The sequence below is a fragment of the Tinamus guttatus genome, unplaced genomic scaffold (genome assembly GCF_059628265.1).
Source record: "Tinamus guttatus ecotype Peru unplaced genomic scaffold, ASM5962826v1 Tinamus_guttatus_pri_ptg000150l, whole genome shotgun sequence".
Taxonomy (NCBI): domain Eukaryota; kingdom Metazoa; phylum Chordata; class Aves; order Tinamiformes; family Tinamidae; genus Tinamus; species Tinamus guttatus.
In genome coordinates this window covers 10,084,470-10,104,395 of record NW_028288684.1, presented here as the reverse complement: position 1 = coordinate 10,104,395, position 19,926 = coordinate 10,084,470, and the positions used below count along the sequence as shown (strand labels likewise).

General features: G+C 34.2%; 1 protein-coding gene across 2 annotated transcripts in view; it reads right to left on the bottom strand.

The window, feature by feature from the left end:
- Window positions 1–9,675: 9,675 nt before the first annotated feature.
- Window positions 9,676–19,926, bottom strand: part of PSPC1 (paraspeckle component 1) — a 35,579-nt gene continuing 25,328 nt past the window's right edge. Inside the window, exons 7-9 of one of the 2 annotated variants that reach the window (XM_088522257.1) lie at window positions 17,702–17,759; window positions 13,763–13,932; window positions 9,676–10,147 (exon numbers count right to left, since the gene is read on the bottom strand). In XM_088522257.1, the coding sequence (XP_088378383.1) occupies window positions 9,962–10,147; window positions 13,763–13,932; window positions 17,702–17,759 (414 nt within the window). In that variant the 3' untranslated portion in view covers window positions 9,676–9,961. The remainder of the gene's footprint in view (window positions 10,148–13,762; window positions 13,933–17,701; window positions 17,760–19,926) is intronic. The other variant, XM_088522258.1, reaches the window with a different exon arrangement.

Here is a 19,926-nt window from a genome sequence, read left to right as displayed (position 1 = left end):
AATTCTTGTATATTTGCACTACTGAGAAACTTTAACAAGAAATGAAACCAGAACTGACATGAGACTTTCTCAAAGTGCTGAAAGATCCTCGTTTTAACATGACAATACATTAAAACATGAAGCATTCACACACTAACAAAATACATGTGGGGAGATGTGAGAAAACACAGAATCAGATGAAGAACTATTTTTATTTTTACTCTGCATCTGATAACTTATCTCTTTCTGTCAAATTTAGTACTAAAGCCTTCTGAATGAAGTTTTACACAGCTTGTATCATCAGGAAACATCAAAGCCACTCACAATAAAGAGAAGTCCCCACACACAGAACTGGAAATGAAAATCTGCAGGGAAAGAATCAGGATACCCACAGCAGGTGACTGAAAAAGTCTTCGAAGATGCAAGATTCAGTCCAATACTTTAGCCTGGACACCACATTACTTCCTCATACTGCTTCCTTTAAAGTTTTGGGGAAAGTGAGAAAATGTGAATTTTCAGAGTAATACTAACCGAAGGCTGGGATTCCACATACCCCATGGCAGTCCAGGAAAGTCTTTAGCACTCTAATACTTCACAAACATTTAAAATACCTGCTAAAAATAGAAAGTCCTCCCATTTTCTTGAAAAGATGTACTAATCAGCTTCCTTCACATTGAGTGATTTTGAGGATTCATAATTGTTTAAAAATCATTTTTAAAAAAGTAAGTTTTTTACAACAGTATTATGTTTCTGAAAAAACTTTTTTTTTTTTTTTTCCCATTTGAGGCCTCTGGTAGTAAGCAATAAGCAATTAATCAATCCTTTTTCTCCCTCCAAAATCTAAAAATACAATTTGTAAACTTGTGAATACTTCTACAATTACTAGAGCAATGAAGTACAAGTGCAAATATTAGTATCAGAGTTGTGGGCAACATTTTTAAGTTAGTGTTTATTTCCCTCCAAGTATGAGACATCTAGAAAATTCAGGTTTATGAATAACTGGAAGTGGAAAAAGACACAAGAAAGATTCCAGTTAAAAGGCAATAAGCATAATGCTAAACTAAGATCAGCTTTTATCTGAGTGGGCTTAAAAGCAAAACATAGTATCACTCTTCAGTAAATGCCGTCACTTGAGTTTTTCCATTTCACATATTCTTACTGCAAAGCTAAATCCACACCACACTTGTCTAATCTCACCAATCCTACTGTTAAGATGCTGACATAGTGAATTAGGTCTAAAGCTGGCTAAAATTAACACCAACAGTAGTTTAATTCAGCAGAATGAATAATTTTTACTCTTTCAATTGGGAAAACTGTGTAAACAACTACATGTCCATTAACACAATGCAACCCAATCAAGAGCAACGTTTCTCCACAAATCATACACAGAAACTGCTCTTAAATGCAGTCGATTGTCTTACTCCCCCTCAATACATTTTTTTAATTTTCACTTTAAAAATCAGGAAGTTATGTTTTACACACTCTGGAAACTTAGTAACATTCAGACCAAAAAATAAAGAATTTTTATTAATTCACTTTTACACGTTTGTGATGCTTGTGCCTACATATTAAAAACAGAACATTATCTATCAAGATTTAACTCAGAAAGAATATTTTATAAATATTGAAATGGCCCATAAGTAGAATAGAATCTAGACATAATCATGCAGAAAGATGGATCGAGGGGTTTCATTCTAAGCCAGTCATTGTAGAAACAATATAAGGTGACTTCAGCTTACTTTCCTAAGAAACCCATTTTAATGGCTTGATACTTTCCCCCTGTAAGAGGTAGCAAAAGTAGCTTTTGAACAAAGCATGAAGAGTGAACAAGCTTAGCAATAGACTCCTGAATTTTATAGTTACATAATAAATAAATATTCTAGTATCTTCCTTGTAGACAGGCATTTGCACTGAGAAGTGAGGGTGAATAAACACGAGATATAGACAACTGTGATTTAGAAATTAATGAGACAAAACATGAATGCATGTTCTGAAGTGACATTACAAAAGCTACACAAAAGATAACACAGCAACAATCAATTGACAAATAAAACATGGTAGTTCTAAAAAAAATGGCCAACCCTTAATGCCAAGCAACTTGACACTTGTAAACCATTAATTCAATATACCACAATTATTTTATAATTTCAAAACTCTGAAAGTTCAGTGTCTGAAATGTGATAATTGCATTATCCACCCAGTTTAGTCAGAAACTTTATTTGCATTATTTGGCACAGCTCTGGTTCTGAAAATCTCAGATGTAGAACAGCTATTTGCACAATACCAGAAGTCTGAGAAGCCTGATGCTGCACCAAGCAGCAAAACAGAAGATAAACTGTTGTTTTGCAAATACACTGTTTTCTTTCTGTGTCTTCTGGAAAAGGCTTTTCATCCAAGGTTGTTTAAAGATGGAGCTGCAGCTCACCTTCCACATGCTCTAGCCCTTAAGCGCTTACATTAATATAAGGAACAACACGGTGATGCTGTATCAAACAGGGAAGAAGTTCGCATTTTTAAAGACACACCATTTCCAGTCTTTGTAACTGCATATATTTTCTTCAAAGAAAAAAAAACACAAAGTGAAAAGATTTGCTTCTCTAAAGCAACTGTGCATATTACTTTTCTTGGACAAGCTGTGAAGAGCATTGTTTTCCATGACTATTGGCTTACATGTTGCCTGCTAAAATGACCGCAGAAAATGAAGAGATGAATCAAGCTCACATACTATATGGCAAAACCTTTTAGCAGTAAGTTAATTGTTACTTCAAATTCTTGCCCTCTTTGCCAGGTATAATGAAGTGTAAAAGACAGCTGTGAACACATGTAAGACGATGTTCTCTTTGCAGTATGTAGCTACAGTACACACTGGCCTATACCCGCATGGAGTCCTGCTCAAGTGGGCACCCTCGCTGCTCCTGCTGCTCCTGCTCCCTGCAAGCACAGCCCAGAGCAGCAGCAAGCAGGACAAAAGGAAGGATCGTTCCTATCTGCACAAATACATGTACTGAATTCTTTTTAATACACGATTGAGCTATGCTACCTAAACAATATTTCGATTTTCAGAATTCAAATTTGTTCAGGCTTTCCTGTCAGCATACAAGCATTTAAAACTTTTACAAGCAACTTTCAGCCTGCACTGCACTCAGACTGCATGCTACAGTACTGCAGTCACTGCCTTACAGTTTCTTTTTCTTTTAAGTTTACATCAGATAAAAATATTTAAAGCTATTCTGCTTTATACTGCAGAATAAATTATTTTATAGCAAATAATCAGGAAAAGATACTACCAATATGGATGATACATGACAAAAATATTCAAAAGATTAGTTTCAACTACCAGTTTTCAATAATCACTGCACCAGCAAAAACCTTGCTTAATGGACAACACTTAAAATTTGGAAATGGGTTACTTCAGCCAGACAGAACTATTTTTTAATTGTTTATCTACCTAATCACTATGGTAGGTAGCGTAAAATTACACACATTAAAATTATTTTTAATTACACACACTAAAATTACAGCACATTAAAATGCCCAAACAGCAAGAACGGTCACCTATAGAAAAATTTATAACAAATATTCCTGGCATGTTTTTACAGATTTTTTAGGCTCCCTTTTTTACCTTGGTTAAGTATATCTGATTACTTAGAATACAAAAACTTTTTCTTTAGCTCTATGAAATACTTATGGAGAATAAAACCATTTTTCCTAACACATAATTTAAAATAAAAAGCCCATTAAAGTAAGACAAGAACAGGTTCATGACAATACTCTAACCCTGTCCAGGAAAGTAATTAAAACAGAACTTCCCACTGTTATTCTTGCAATGTTCTTTGTCGCTTCTTTGGCTGTGATGCATTGGTGTAATTTTTTAAGTAAGCTTTTAACTCTACAAAAATTGGACAAGTAGTAAAACAACATGAAAATCAGGTACTTTGTACTTACAAAAACAAGACATGCACACTGTATATAACTACTGTATTCACCCACAAAAATTAAGTCCTACATAACAGTTTAAGAACATGGAAAAAATGTCTGATTTTCCCAACATGTTTAAATCACCTTCACATAATTAACCCATATCAGTTACTCAGTTGATTATTCTAATGTTCTCTGACAATATGTATAATGCTAAACATGAAGTTCATAAAAATTCAAGATATTAATGTAACTGGTACTTCTATCTTTTCCATTAATATTTGTTTCCAAGGTTTTTCATAACAACCACCTTTCAAGATAATTTTGTATTTATACCAAATGTACAAAAGTAAGCGACAATCTTCCCATTTTCATTATGTTACTTTATTTTTTTGCTCCCACTTTTTTCAGTTTACACACAGGACACTTATTCCTGCTTCTGTGTAATCTTTTTTACTTAGGGATTAAAAGCAAGAACAGTATTTTTATTCTCACTGCACTTTTAAGTCAAGCACCAATGTTCCAAATACAATAAGCACACATGGAAATTCAAACAAACTTATACAGCTATATGTTACTCTACAAAAAACAGATACAAAAGCACTAGTAAAGCTAGGAACAGAAACTGTAGTCAAGCCGTGTAGCAAAACGAAGTAAAAAACCCACACAACACGTGTATGCAGCAACACGATTCAGCTTCTTTGGAATTTCATACCTCCTATGAACAGCATTTTGTTCGCCACTTCATTAAGTTTATCCAGATCTACAGGGACTTATTTTTTCTTTTAATATGACTGCATGTAAAAATAGAATCATTCTGTGAAAGCAGTTTTAAAGTGATCTTTACCTGTCCGAAGGTTATGTTTATCTCTAACCTTAAACTTAGAATGGTTCATTCCGAGCACCTACTCGGCACTGCTCTTCTGAAGAAACCTGCCTCTTCCTGCTTGCTAAAAAAGGACATCTGATCTATCTGTCAGACTTGGTAAGGCTGAAGCTGTGTAATGTGAAAACCTCCAAATTTTAACTATATTAATTTTCATTGTAGCTTAAGGAAGTTTAAGATGGAAAAGACCTATTGGATCTATCCCACTGAAAAAGAACATAAAAGAGCTTGTTTCAGAAGTATTGGTTTTGAGAAAATTCAATATTCAGTTTATTTCACCATCACTAAAACACAGGTTTTAGACAAACAAAACAAAACAAAAAAACCCTGCAAAGTACTGCAGGTTATTTACCCAATCCTATTATTAAATATCAAGTCCTCCTACTACAGCAAATTGATTTCAATGAAATAAATGATGCTAGAAGAAGTCCCAAGTTACCATTAAGATACTACGGAATAACCAATAATCTAAAAAAGTAACAACAAATCTCTGGATTTTCTACACACCACTGTCTCATTTTCAATTAATCCTTCAAGAATCAGGAAATTTTAACAGGAAGGAATATTAATCCCAAAAGAGCCAAAAGCCCATGCAATATGTCAAACTCCAAGATGAGACTACCTGTTTGCATAGCATAGCGCCCAAATTAATAAATTTAGGGCACAGTCTAAGTAGTCATATGAGATGCACACTCTGTAGAACTACCTGTGGATATATGGACGATTCCAAGTTTCTGGAATGGGACTGAGAATCACTTCATATTTTTGGTCCAACCTAAACTAACCCCGTCAGCCGCTGCCTGACCTCACTTGCTTTAAAATAGTTCAGTGTTTATTTCACCAATTTAAATTTTATTTCAATTTAACCAAACAGGGGCACTGCCATTTATCTTTCTTACAAAAAAACCCTAACAAAACCAAACAACAACAACAAAAATAAAATTAAATTAAAAAAAAAAGCTTCACAAAAAATTGCTTTTGTACAGTATGTTTAAGTAATATGAGCCTTGGGCCATGAGAGAACAAAACTCATTTGGCTGAATCTCCAACTTCCAAGCATATTCTGCCTTTAAAAATCTTTAGGGTTGGGGTATTTTCACTTAGATTAGTTATTTAACTGATTAGTAAGTAGTAATTCATAATTGGTAGTGCATTCTTGTAATAATTTTATAAAAAGAAGCTGTAATTGCAAATGATTCTATTTTTAACTGTCAAAAATTTAGGATTGAAAGTGAAAATACAAAAAGAAGTTTTCTATAGATTTTTAAGATATGACAATGCAATCTGTATTAGAATTCTACTCCCAGAATGCGTACTATGAAATTCTATTGCATTATGGTTAAATTTAAACTCATTTAGTTCATATTGTGTTCTTTTCCATTTTCTATTTCACTACTTTGTTCCAGCAAAAGGAGGTTCAAAGATTTGGTCTCCAACTTATTTTAAGGTCCAAATGCATTTCAGTTTAAAACAGAAATACGGGCAATAAAACATCTCAAGTTAAGGAATTTTCTTTTTACAAAAACTGTATTATATTTTAAGCACTCTTAGAAAATACAGCTTAGTGTGTCTGGATCACCAGCAAGTTGTTATGCTCTTTCTCTAAGACACTGAACAGAAGAAACTAGACAGTATTGTACCCATAAACTTTTTTTTTTTTTTTTTTTTTTTTTTGAAGTGCCAAAAAGCTCCGTTTTAAGTAACTGACACAACAAATACAAATGCAGTTCTATATGCTGGACCTCAGACCATTCAGAACATCACTGTACCGCGGAAGCAGTGTTTACAGTATTCCAAGTGTTCCTACTACTTCCCTTCTGCTCAAAAAAAATGGCTTAAAAAGGGAAGAGATACCCATAAATCCATTCGAATATTTTTGCCCTTTACTATATAGAGACCGCTCTGAACATTTATTTCGCACTTTTTACTTAAAAATGAATACATGCAGTTTTTCATTTTATATTTTGGCAGCTACCTTCTGCTGTCATTGTGACCAGAGCTCACGGACCATAGGCTAATAAAGTAGTGCAGAGATTAAGTTGCCTGACTCCAGAATGAAGTAGTCTGTGTTTTGTGGACTAAACCTTTACAACATGGGAGTACTGAGACAGTGCCTCACATGAAAATCAAGCTTTTTTCCCCAGAAATTCCAGAAGTATCCTAAAAATCACAGTAAGTACAGTAGTACAGTAACCATGCTACAGTTAACAATATCATATCTTTTGTTATTACTATTATTTGTACTACGACAGCAAGCAGGAAAATTAGTCAGGAGCTCACTGTGCTCCCCAGTCAGCCAGAACAGGAGGGGAGTGTACATCTCAAGTACGTGTGTACACAGGAAAAAGTGAAGAACGCACCGTGAGTCAGATAAGGAATAAGAAAGTAAATCACCACCAGCACATGAGCAGTATATTGAAGCAAAACAAAAAAACTTTTTTCTACTATTTTAAAGAAGTTAGGACCATTCTTCTTTTAACATAATTATTCACTGTATACCCAGTGTCAGTTATCCCTAAAAATAGGAAAACATAGCTCTGCCTTACTACTGAGCTAGATACAAATATAAGCGTCAGCAGGCAGCCCTAAGAAAGCTTTTATTATAATCAGAACTTGGCAGCCTGTCTTCAGCAACAAAAAGCATTCTTTATGGGAGCTTTAAAGTGTGTCCAAAAACAACATTTGAGTATTTGCCTTTTTAAAGGACTTAGTGATTTTGTTCATGTGTATTTTAAAAATATCAGATAACATTCTGTAGTAACAGAAGACAAACCCACTGCTAGCATTGACAGACCTATCCAAGCTGGAGAGTTTTAGAAAGACTGTGGAATGAAAATCACTATAACATTAAACTCTATAAAAACCTTCAAAACAAAGCAAACAAACACAATACCCTTCTATTTGCTAGGAAAAAAAAAAACATATTTAAAATACCATGAGGCTGACAAGGAAAAAATGAATCATTTTTCACAGATATGGTATGTTTAAGGAACTGCTGAAACAGACACTACAGAGATAAGTACCAGGAATCTACCTAGAACACATAAAATACCCCAAATAAGTGTTCTCCTTTGGAGCAAAAACAAAAGAGAAACACCTCAAAAAAGCCACAAAAAACACCCCACAAAACCCAACAAAAGCAGGCCTCTATAATTCAAATTACATTTTTTTTTTTTTAAAGATGTCACCTTACAGCTTTACAGTGGGCAACTACCAAATAAATCACAGTAGTTTTTTCAATCCCAATGCAAATGCCACAAACAGAACATGTGGGGAAAAAATGTGTAAATTAGACACTGACAGTGATGTATCCTTCAACTGAGTGCACAGCAACAAACTGGAGAGCTTAAGCATAAACCTCCGTGCTTCATGAAAAAGCAGCTATTTTTTCAAGATATCGGGCTCAGTAAAACCAGTTGTAGCTTTCTTGAAAGAATGAGAGTTGTAATGTTACAAATAACAGGCAGATTTTATATCTCACTATTGCATTGCAAATTATAAAATGGGCTTTCTAACTCAAATTATTAAGCAAAAAAGACAGTAGCATTAAAACTTAAGAGACTAGGAAAAGATAGGTGAGGACCCACAAGCATATTAACTCTAATTCTATCAAAACAATCCGCTATTATCTTAAGCCACACAACCCTGGCATTTCAAATATTCCAAAATGCCAGTCATGTGTCTATTTTTTTCCTAATATCCATTATTCCCATTTTAATTCAGTAACACCACCACATATGTATATTAAAAACACATACACACTCTGCAGTTTGCATCCCATGTCTTAAGCTATATATATATTGTTCTGATAAAATTAGGGTTCGTTATTGTATCAATTCAGTTTAGCATTACAACTCATGCTGATGAATTTTAATAATTCATGAAAATTTGAGTAAGCTGACAAGAATAAAAAATAGTATTTTGAAACCATTTTGTATAGAATAAAATGCAACATTAATCAATAACATGCTGACTTTCTTGCCATTAGAGGACTAGAACTAATAGGCCTTTTCCATCATCTTCCATCACTGACAAAATCTGAATCATAATGTTTCCTTGTAGCTTTATGATCAGTTTTATCGCATCACTCAATCAGCCTGAGTTACTGTGCTAGAAATGGGTGCTTTTCAATTTTTTTTTACTCTACAAACCATTTACCCAGAATGCTTATGCTCATTTCCTTTTAAATGCACATTAATATTCTATTAGAAGCAAACAATTATTTTAACATGAAAACACACATTTGACTTTAAACTGGACAGTTACCCAGTGGTAACAGTTGTTTCTTTTCAAGCCACACATGGGAAAAACATATACATACGATAATGCATCCCACAGTGCAAAGTTTTAAAATCAGCTGGCACAAATACCTCTCCCTTGCGATGACAGGATACCGAACCATAAGAACACCACACTGGTGTCGCAACAGATTTTTCTTCTGCACAAGTATGTTGTATATAGTTTACTGAAATCCATTCATTCAGTTACAAATAAAACATACATACATACAGATTTGTTTTTCAAATATTTCTCAAGTTAAATTTTCAAATAATTTGAAAAGCAGATGGACTCTGCTCACAAGTCTCTTGTGACTAAGTCTGCAATGGGAAATTGAGATACAGGGACAAGAGTACCCTTATATACACCCTTATACAAGAGCGCTTTGTATGAAACTGATGGTCTTCAAAGGTCAAAGCAAATGTAAGAAGTTGCAATGTAAATTGTTCATAACATGTACTGCAACATGCAGTTCTAGCGGAACACGTTCACTATTAAGAATTGAATTTTTTGACACGTAGTAGCAACTACATATTAAGAATGAAAATGATACCATTTACAATCAGCATAAAATTATTCTAAGCCCAGTATTAGTAATAACATTTCCCAAATCCTTTCAAGTGATTTTTATATTTTATTGTCATCAGATAACCTCATGTTTTACAGCATAGTCACACATCATATTTTGCCCAAGTCACAAACACATTGCCTTACATAATGATCTGCATCATTTCTGCTCTACGCTACAAAGCCTATGACTGAATACAAAAAGGTTTTACAAAAGAAACCGCTTAGACTACAATAACAATAAAACCGTTTCTGGGTAACAGCTAAAATTATAAAGGCATACCATTGTAGATTTTTACTGGAATTTTTAAACAGCAGGGAATGAAGTCAGTTTTAATATCTGCGACGCTTGTTAGGTCCTTCAAAGTTGCCCCCAGGGTTTCCTCTACCAAAGCCACCAGGTCCACCACTGACAGCACCTACACCACTCATTGGCGGCTGAGGAGTTTCAGAGCCCGTTCTACTAACCAGGGGGGAACCCATCTGGGCTGGACCTCCTTGAGGGAACCGCTCATTATGCTAACACAAGTCCATTGGCAACAGGCCAAATGCAAGTTACAAGCAAACCCACAAGTGATGTTGTCATGGAGTTCAGCAGATAGTCCAGCAGAATCAGGATCACACATAGAGGGAAGAAAGGAGCAATTCAATTAGTTATTATTAAAAAGGAGCCAGAAATTAAAGACTGCTAATGTTACGCTCCAACTTTGTAAAGTAACTTAAAAACTTAAAAATACGACCAACTCTGATGTTCAATGTAACTTCATCCCTTCAATTATATCTGAACACAAAACAGTATTTAATCTATATAAAACAGAAGAGACGGTAAGCAATTTTATGAATCCTCTTCTGCCTATTACAATGCTTCACTTAGGGAATTAAACACAAATACTCTCAAGTCAGAAAAAAAAATCTGTAGCTTTTATATTTCTCAAGTCTGCAAGTTTATTTAATATACCAATATAAGCTGAAAATTTAAATGTCCAAGCTCTGCAGACAAAGCATTTTAGTACATGCTATCAGTAGTCAATCTTCTGTATAACATTTTAGGAATATTTAAGCAGACTTTTAAAAATCCAGCTCAAATGAATATAACTACTGATAAAATTATTAATCAAATATGCTTAGTTTAAAAATTCCTTAGTACCTAAAGCTTAACCTGAAATATCTATGTAAGAAGAAAAATCCAGTTAACGTTGTGCACTTCTGATTCTCCTTAGTTCTGTGCCCAGTAACATAGATTTTGCTATAACAATAGCAAAGCTAAAACTCAAAACAGCAAATACTCCTGTGAGCACTTATTGTTCAGCACTTTTGAAAATATTTAAAAATAAAACCTCACATGATGAAATCTAAAGTAATACCTCAATATAATATAAGCTATTAAAGATACATATATAGGGCAGACAGGAAGTCAATCCATTATTCAGCTCTTCAGAACAGCTAGACTTTCAAAATAAATTTTTTTCTATACAGGGACCTATATTCGCTGCCCAGGCATAAAAACTTCAACCAGAACAAGCAAAGATTACCGCTGTGTAAGTTGGAATCAAAATAATTCTTTTGAAAATATAATTTCAATCATAGTAGCAGAGTTCGGTTCTAAAGTTTAATACTATCAATTTATTTTAAAGCAGGGTTTTATTATGTCTACTTAGATAAAATAATTATATAGAATTTAGACAATATGTGCGTGTGTATATACATATTATACATATATTAAATTATATATATTACATATATGTTGCATACATATATACACATAATTAACACGTTGTTAAAAAGTCAACATTGTCCAGGGAAATGTATGGTTTAGGTTTATACTAGTTCAACAGCAGCATAAAGATCTACTGTCATCCCAAACTGCCTTAAAAAATACAGCACTGAATATGTAAGAACTGTCTAACTTATACCTGCCTGCTAGCAATGGAGATGAACAATGATGAACAAATAGCTAATTACTTACTCCTAATGATTTTTAGGGTTTAACTTCTGGACAAAGGACAACTATTTTAACCAACGACTTCTCTCTCCAGCTGAAAACTGCAGTGATTAACTATCTACAATAAAGCATGAGAAATGCTATCTTTTAAATCTTTTAAAATTTCGAAGTCTTCTGTGTCAAAAAACAGCAGTGGAAAAAAAAAAGCCTCAATTTTTGAAGGCAAGAAGGTAGCTGTGGACTGCTTTTTCTTCATAGTATGACCAGAATTTAAGAGCAAAAATAAAACTAATAGTAAGAAGAAATTAAAAACACATGGCATAAGAAAGAGGAAACTACATTTCTTCACTGTCTGCAACTCCTTCGTCTATTTTCTCTCAATGGAAACAAAAAAAAAATATCATAAGAGCATTTTAGGAGATTGCCCTCAAAGGATTTAAGACGGTCTTTCCAACAACAGCAAAAACACTAGATGGCCCTGCCTTTCTGTAGAAACCTACCCTCCAAATTGGAAACCTTGAATGAAAGTAAGACAAGCATCCATTTAATTTGTTCTTCAGTGACATGCATAAATAAAATGCAAGTCGAATTATTTTTGGACATTTTGGACATCGCTCTACCCAGCCATTCGGGATGTCAGTAAATTTCCAACATTTCCATATCTGAAATGACTGTTTGTAGAAAAACAACTATTTGAAATTTAAGAACCCACATTCTTTCCTTATTTCACACTTACAAGAAAATGTTTCAGGGATGACCAGATGCATCAAAATTAACTTATCAAATCCTCAGTCTTATAAAACTGCACTAGTAATTTTATCTACACTTCTTTGTCTGAAAAGACAACCTCCCCCTGCTGTCTCCACCAAAACTAGGAAGAAATATTGGGGGGAGTGGCAGGGGGGTAGTTTTGAAATGACTCAGTGCAGGGAGATAGCAGCTTCCAGCATCTCTGACAACAGTACTTCCTCCCCTGCCTTTTTTGAGAAATGATTCAACCGATAAAATGAGCTTGTTCTTATGATGTGAAGTGAGATTCTTTAACTGGTAAAGACCAGATTCAATATTTTTTACTCTGCCAGAACTGCAGTTTCCCTAAAGGATCCAAGTGTTTTACCATGACCTCATAGTATGGGCCACTAACTCACTGATTCTGTTTTTTTTTTTTTTTGAGGTAGGATATACAGAAGAAATTTAATCTATAATGTATAGATTAAATTTATATTATTACAGATTAAATCTAATGTAATCTATGAAGTGCTACAGTGTTCCATTAAAGCTTACAGAATCACTGTTTACTCCCTATACCCCTTTTATCACACTATCACCAGAACATCACCGATACCTGTTTGCAAAAGAATATTGAGAATATGTAAAAATCAAGTATTTAAAACAAGATAGTTGTTTCTCCACATGAGACATTACAGATAGGAAAAACGAATGGCCATGAAAATAGGGTGAAAATAGCTAGTGCTATCAGTATATCTGCTCTTGATAACTAAGTTTCAGATGTCAACAGCACTTTCCTACTTGCCCTTGGTAATTAGGCAATATTCTTATGTTGATAGAGCCATCACCCCTAACAGATTTTGGTATCATGATTCTCTAAGGGGAGTAATTACTATCACACTATCTACTGGTGCATTCAGTACACTGTTAGAAAGGAAATACGTGAACACTAAAGTCACTTAAAAATTAGTAGTTTACACAAAGATATCTTCACACTACACAGAGCTTCTAACATCTAACTGATCACTTGATTAGGGGAAAAACAGGCTTGCACATACAATTTCACAAAAGAAAAAAATGGCAAATACCTAAATTTACATCTTACTCGGGAATAGTATTCTTTCTACATTTCACAAAAGTGAATTCCTTGCACCAATAAGAGCTTTGCATGACAGAACACATGCAAAATTTTACCAGAAGCATGGTGCCTTCCATCTTCAATTGGAGTCTGGTTACTGACCAAAGAGCTTGCCCCACTCCTGAGGCGACAGGATTTTCACACTTTTCTTCTAATATCACATAAAGGTTTCCCTTCTCCATTGCAAATAATTTCTTACCAATTACTTTTAAGTAGCCCCAAAACATACAACACACACGTGTTTAGTGTGAAAATATCTTTGGTAGCAAAAATGTGCCATGAGATATGACAGCTGCTCAAAGTAATTAAATTTGTGATACGTTACCACTGCTCCATTATCTGGCATCATTGGCGTTCCCATATTTGCAGCTCCTTCTGGTCCCATGGAAGGACCAGGACCCATTGCAGGGCCAGGTAAAGTTCCTCTGTTGTTCATATTCATACCCATCATTGGAGGAGGGCCTTGGTTACCAGCAGGTGCTGGGCTAAACGCATCTATGCAAAACAATCTATACTTAGAGCTGTCCTATCTGAATTTTACAAGAATAAACAAACAATTTACAGTATTTAAAAAACCTTTACAGTATTTTTAAAAGCCTTACTGGAAGCCAAGACATCCAATATTTGAAATATATAAAAAACTTTATTCTTTGAGACTGTACATTTATCTCGATCATCTGCTTTTAAACAGATTTTCATTAATCCCTTTATTTTGTACTATATAATGTGCCTTCTTTACTTGAGAATCTTGAATTTTGCAGCCAAATATAGCTGTACCATTTTTGCACTAGAATTTGAGTGAATTTAGGTTTTCACATATATGCACTGTCCATACCACAAGTGAGAAGTGTCAGCTGAACAACCTGTCAGTTCTGTCAAGATTATTATGTCCTACTGAATACAAAAGAACTATTCGACCAATATTAACGTTAAGTGTATTCTGTGTTACAGGATATTAGTCTAATATGTAAAAGCAACAGTAGAAGTGAGTCGACTTTACAATACATGATTTACAAGATGGACAAAGAAATCTAGCATTTAAATCTGATTATTACAGTAAAAATACCAGAAGATTAAAGAAAGTTTTGATATAATTGAAAGTGACTTTAAAAGTGAATTTAAAAAGAAACACAGCTTCCTGCAAAATTCTGACTCACAGCAAGAGGTAGAAAAACTCAAAAATATCCTTTGAGAAGATAAGTTAGTTACAATATTTAGTAGGACACCTTAATCTGCTAAGGAACACTTTGCCAATACCTACTAATATACTCATAAGTAAAACTGCATGTGTGACATTTTATAATGTTATAAAAAATAAAAGGTCTTGTTATATAGATCACGTTAATGCCTGCTATTATGAGAGGTCATCAACTTTTAAGATTCTATTTCCACACTGATAATCCATCCTAATCAACTGAGAGTGTGCATCCATAATTTGGAAACAGAAAATGTGCCTTGAGGATCTAGCCTGCGTTAAGTCATGGCAACACCTGAACCCACTCAAGACATAATAGACATTGCCAGACTAAAACCTAATCATCATTTCCATACCAAAAACCAATATCTCATGAGAACTACTATTTTTCCAGTAATGAATATAGAAGTGAATATCACTGTAAGCAGGTCATCTAGCTTAAATACAGGTTTTGACCATCTGCACACATGCAAAACTGCACCTTTATAACCTGCACTGAGCATAAGTATTGCAGCAGTCAGTCAATCACTACATCCAATACCACCACTAAAATTGCAGATCTAGGCCAAATCATCTACAAAAGTGCCCACTGCAGGCAGTGTAGTAAAAAATAACATATAGCACTGTGTTGCATGGATTAAGTACTACACAGTTTTATTAACCATCAAAAAGCAAAACTCACTTTTGAGTTTTGCCCCAAGTTGTTTCTCCAAAACCTCTCCCTGTAACACCAAGGCAGTCAAAGCCTGTGTAGTTAGGTGCTTCTTATATACCCATAAATGTGTTCATGGTACAGGTTCTGCAATCCAAGAGAAAACTATAGTTGACTACCTGATAAAACTGGTTTTAGTGCCATCCACTGAGGACTAAATATGGACAAAAATGGAGAGAAGTACAGACTATGAACATAAATAAAAACCTTTGTTTTCAGAGGTTAAAAGTGCCCAGCGTGACTACCACAATGGCAGTGCTCAGGGTTTGTACTGCAGCTAACTGAAACCAGTCCTCACTATTTTCTATAGCACATTTATCAGGGCACTAATTAAACTTGGCAGAGCTCAGCTGGCCACACGTATTCATGTCCAGTTACTCTTCTACTGTTACATACACTGTAAATATCTACACTGCACGCACCAAGGGCTGACACAGCTGCAAGAAGCCACAGTCAGCAATCCCCAAAGGGGAGACAATTATCATAAAGTCATTCTTCATATTAGAGAAAGGTTTATTAAGATGGACCCAACACTGCACATCCAGTGCAAGCTATCACGTGGCCTCTCAGAGCTTGTTGGCTGCAGACAAAAAGCTAGTCTAGGTGAGTGCTGTACAAGAACTGAAAGCAGCACAAAGGTACCTTGCTTTCCAGTAACCCTGTTCCCCACTGTCCCAGCAAGCAGTACGCGTAAACCCAGCTAAAAATAATGGTTTCAGGAGAAATCGTAAATATACACTAGGACCTACTGCTTAAAGGTATAATGTAACATCAGTGCTTTTATTGGACTTAAAAGAACAAACATAATCTAGAACAAATTAATTTAAAAACTATATACTGTGGAAAAAGCACCACCTTTAAGCACCACTTACTATGATATCTTACCCTTTTAGAAAAAAAGATTAGCTGTTACTATAACTTCTTTTGGAATTACATATTTATTTCTAAAGCAATCATTTTTAATACGTTTATATTGAAAGTCATAATCAAAACCTTCCAAGTAAATCTATGATGGACTTAAACATTAAAATATGGTAAGAAAAGTGAAGGGCAATGAACTGACTGCTATAAATACACATGCATCTAGAAAGATTTAGAATATATACACATATATGTATATGTTTTCTATATATATATGTGTATGCGTATATATACATATATAAAGACATATAAGGCAGATCTGGAAAACTGGCACTAGGAGACTCCACAATATCAATATTTTAAGTTTTTCCATTAAATGTGAATTTTCAAGTAGAGCATATGAAAATAATAAGGAAAAAATTAACTATACAGTAAAAAATACCAGTGAAAATACATGCTTCTAAATATTATCTCATTATTTTAAAAAGCAAGACCAGTAATTTTAAGCTTGCAAAAATACTTTCCAAAAGAAAGAAAAAAAATACTTTTTGCACATTTGTAAATGTGCTGCTGTTGGTGAACATAAAGTGAATATTAAAATCCAGGCTGAACAAATACACTAACGTATAAACTCACATTAGCTAAGTTAAGCCATAGCACTTAAACCTCACATATACATTCAAATTTATTATACACAAGAACAATACTAACTTTTCTTAAGTCCGCAATTTTAAGTTGTTTTTATAAACATCAGAAATCCTTCCAATATTGTTTTTCAAGAAGTATTCTAAGTTCAGTATTGTTTAAAAGCAGATATTATGATTAAACAAAAAAACACCTAATCATTTCAGTCTTAATATATGGAACAAGTGCTAATTGTTAGGAACATACTGAGCCTTCACAGTACCAGTTTTTAGCAGTGACAATACTATAAATCACGAAAGCTAACTGAGAATATTTGCAAGTACAAATAAATTAGTATACCAGTAATAACTATACTAGTCTCATTATTCATTAACCTTTGGATGAGTATGTCAGCAAGAAATGACCTATTTTAAATTCTAAACCATTTCAAAACATGCAATTACTGTCATGATTTTTCTGACTGGGCAGTCCCCCAAAGCAACTCTGAACCGTTCTTAAGCAACAGAAGATTTAGATATCAGATATGCAGATATCTGTACCAGCTAAGGCAGATATCAGATCGGAGGAATTCAAGAGCCCCCTTCCCATCTTTTCTAGCCTGTTTATTTTTCCAGCTTGTGTATCAAAATTTCTCCATGTATTCAAAATAATATACCAACAAGCAGACGTTCACTCAAAAAAAATCAGCAGTTTGGAACCAACATAAGTGAGATTTTGTAATTCCTAATACGAAACTCTGTATTTCTTTTAACCAGTACTTGTCACAAATTAATAGCACCTATGAGTAACATGTACAGTCCCAAAGAAATTAAATTTTAAATTACAGAAGCCTTTTTCCTTCAGATCCCTACCTCCCATGTTTATTGCTCCACGAGGACCCATATCACCCATTCTCATTTCCTGTTCTCTCTGAAAGCAAACATAAGTTTTCATGGTCAACCTAGGATTCTTAGAACTTAAACATTCCAATTTACTCCACGAAAATAAAAGAATTTCAAGTTTTAAAAGTTTCCATTGATTACAAAAGTGCACAAGATAAATATATTCCCCTAATTTTACAAAATGGAAGTATTAAGTTCAACAGAACAATCTGCATTTTTGCTCAATGCTAAAGGAGAATATTATCACAAGTTTATCAGATGAAGCCATCTAAATTTCCAAAAAATAATACGACCAAATTCACTATTTTCATTAATAAAAAGCAGTATATTTATGCATTGACAGGTAAATAAAGATTTCTTGTAACCATGTTGCCTAATGGCCGTGGTTCATTAATACAGTCAATCTGGCTTTTTGACTCAAGAACGCTTTGTAGTTTGAAACCAACAAATACATGGATTATACTATAGCATATAAAGTCAATCTGCCAGATTAAATAATCGAATAATTTTGCCTATTAACTCAGTGGTGGCACTGAGTTTTTGATGAATTGCTTAAACCATGCTACTGTTATGCCAGATCAGTGACCCTCTTCTTGCAGTTGGCATAAAAGGCAGCATCAAGCCATGTAACATGCATTTATGCTAAACAGAGAAGTACAATGTGACACACTGAACTGATCCAGATTCAACTGATTCTCAATTACCCACCAGAAAAAAAGATTTCTGACAGCCCTGATCATGAACCACGGCCCGCAATACAATGATACTCAGAACTAAAAGTAGAACTAGAATGGCAAAAATCACTTAGGGGAGAACAAGGTATACCTATCACGGATAATCAAAATTCTAGACAATTTCAATATAACAAATTTCACAGTTCAAAATGAAAAAATAATTTAATTAGTACCAAAAAAGTAACATTTTTTCTTAATTAAAATCTTCCACAAAAATGCCAAAGTGTATTCCACCCTTGAGTGAACACACACATGCACCCTGACAATAAGCATATGTGAAAAGACAAATATTACCTGATTTTCTGAAAATCATTCCATTTATGATTTACCCCTTTGAATCGAGCTCCATTATCCCGAGCAACTCGAGCAGTCTTGCTAAAATAACTTTTAAACTTCTTTTATTTACCATTTCGAAATCCAGTCAGAGTATTTCTACTGTTTCACAAAGGTCCTTTCTCATTCAATCATGTTTTGGATGACAAATCTGAGAGTCTTCTACCTTCACACATTTAAAGCAACAACCATCACAATGACAGAAAGGAATAAATAGTTTTGTAAATATATTCTGGTATAGGAAATTGTCATCACGTACATGACAAAAGGTTCTCAGTCAATAGTTTTGCTTCGGTAAACCATATTAGCCGAGTAAATGTATTTAATAGTAAGGATAATGATTAAACTCTGTTTTGGATGAAATGCTATTTAATGAAGAGAGCAAAAGGTAGGGCTCATAACTAAAGACAGAAATAGGTTTTCAGGTCGTGCTGTGAAGTCAATTGCTGAACATCTTATGGACTTCCTCTTCCAATCCAATAACCCAACTTAAGCCTTTTTGTCCTCAAGAACCACGCAATTTTCCATCCCAAAGAATCATGCAAACTTTTCAGAGCAATGTCTACTAGCATTTACGTAGCAGCAATATCCCTGGCAAAGGCCAATCACATCCATAAATTGATACTAGCTAGTTAGTTACAAAAATCAGCATACAAGTTTGTTGTTATCAGTCTATTATTATACCTCAACCTCACATTAGGAGATTGAAGGAAAAAATGTAGAGTTTCTTCACCAATCCTTATCTCAGCCATGGCTATTTGCATCTATCATGGATATTCAAGCATTTGAGTGTGTATAAATCAATTACCTCAGAGAAGCCACAAGGGCCATTCTTTACTATAACTCACTGGATTCAATTTCGAATTACTGCCTATAATCTAATTTGGGACATTTTCAATTCTTCAGGAATTTAAGTGTGTCAGATTGCACTGCACAGTACTTGTGAGATGCTACACAAGGCAGGGCCAGGTAGTACAAAACCAGGCAGAGAAGAATATTAAATAGAGAGGTATAGAAGGGTACTAATTACTAAACTTAACTAGTTTTCTTTGTGAAGGATAGCGGCATTGGTAACCTTGGATGCACACTTAACTTCTCAGTTTGCCAGAAATTCTCTAAGATTTCAAT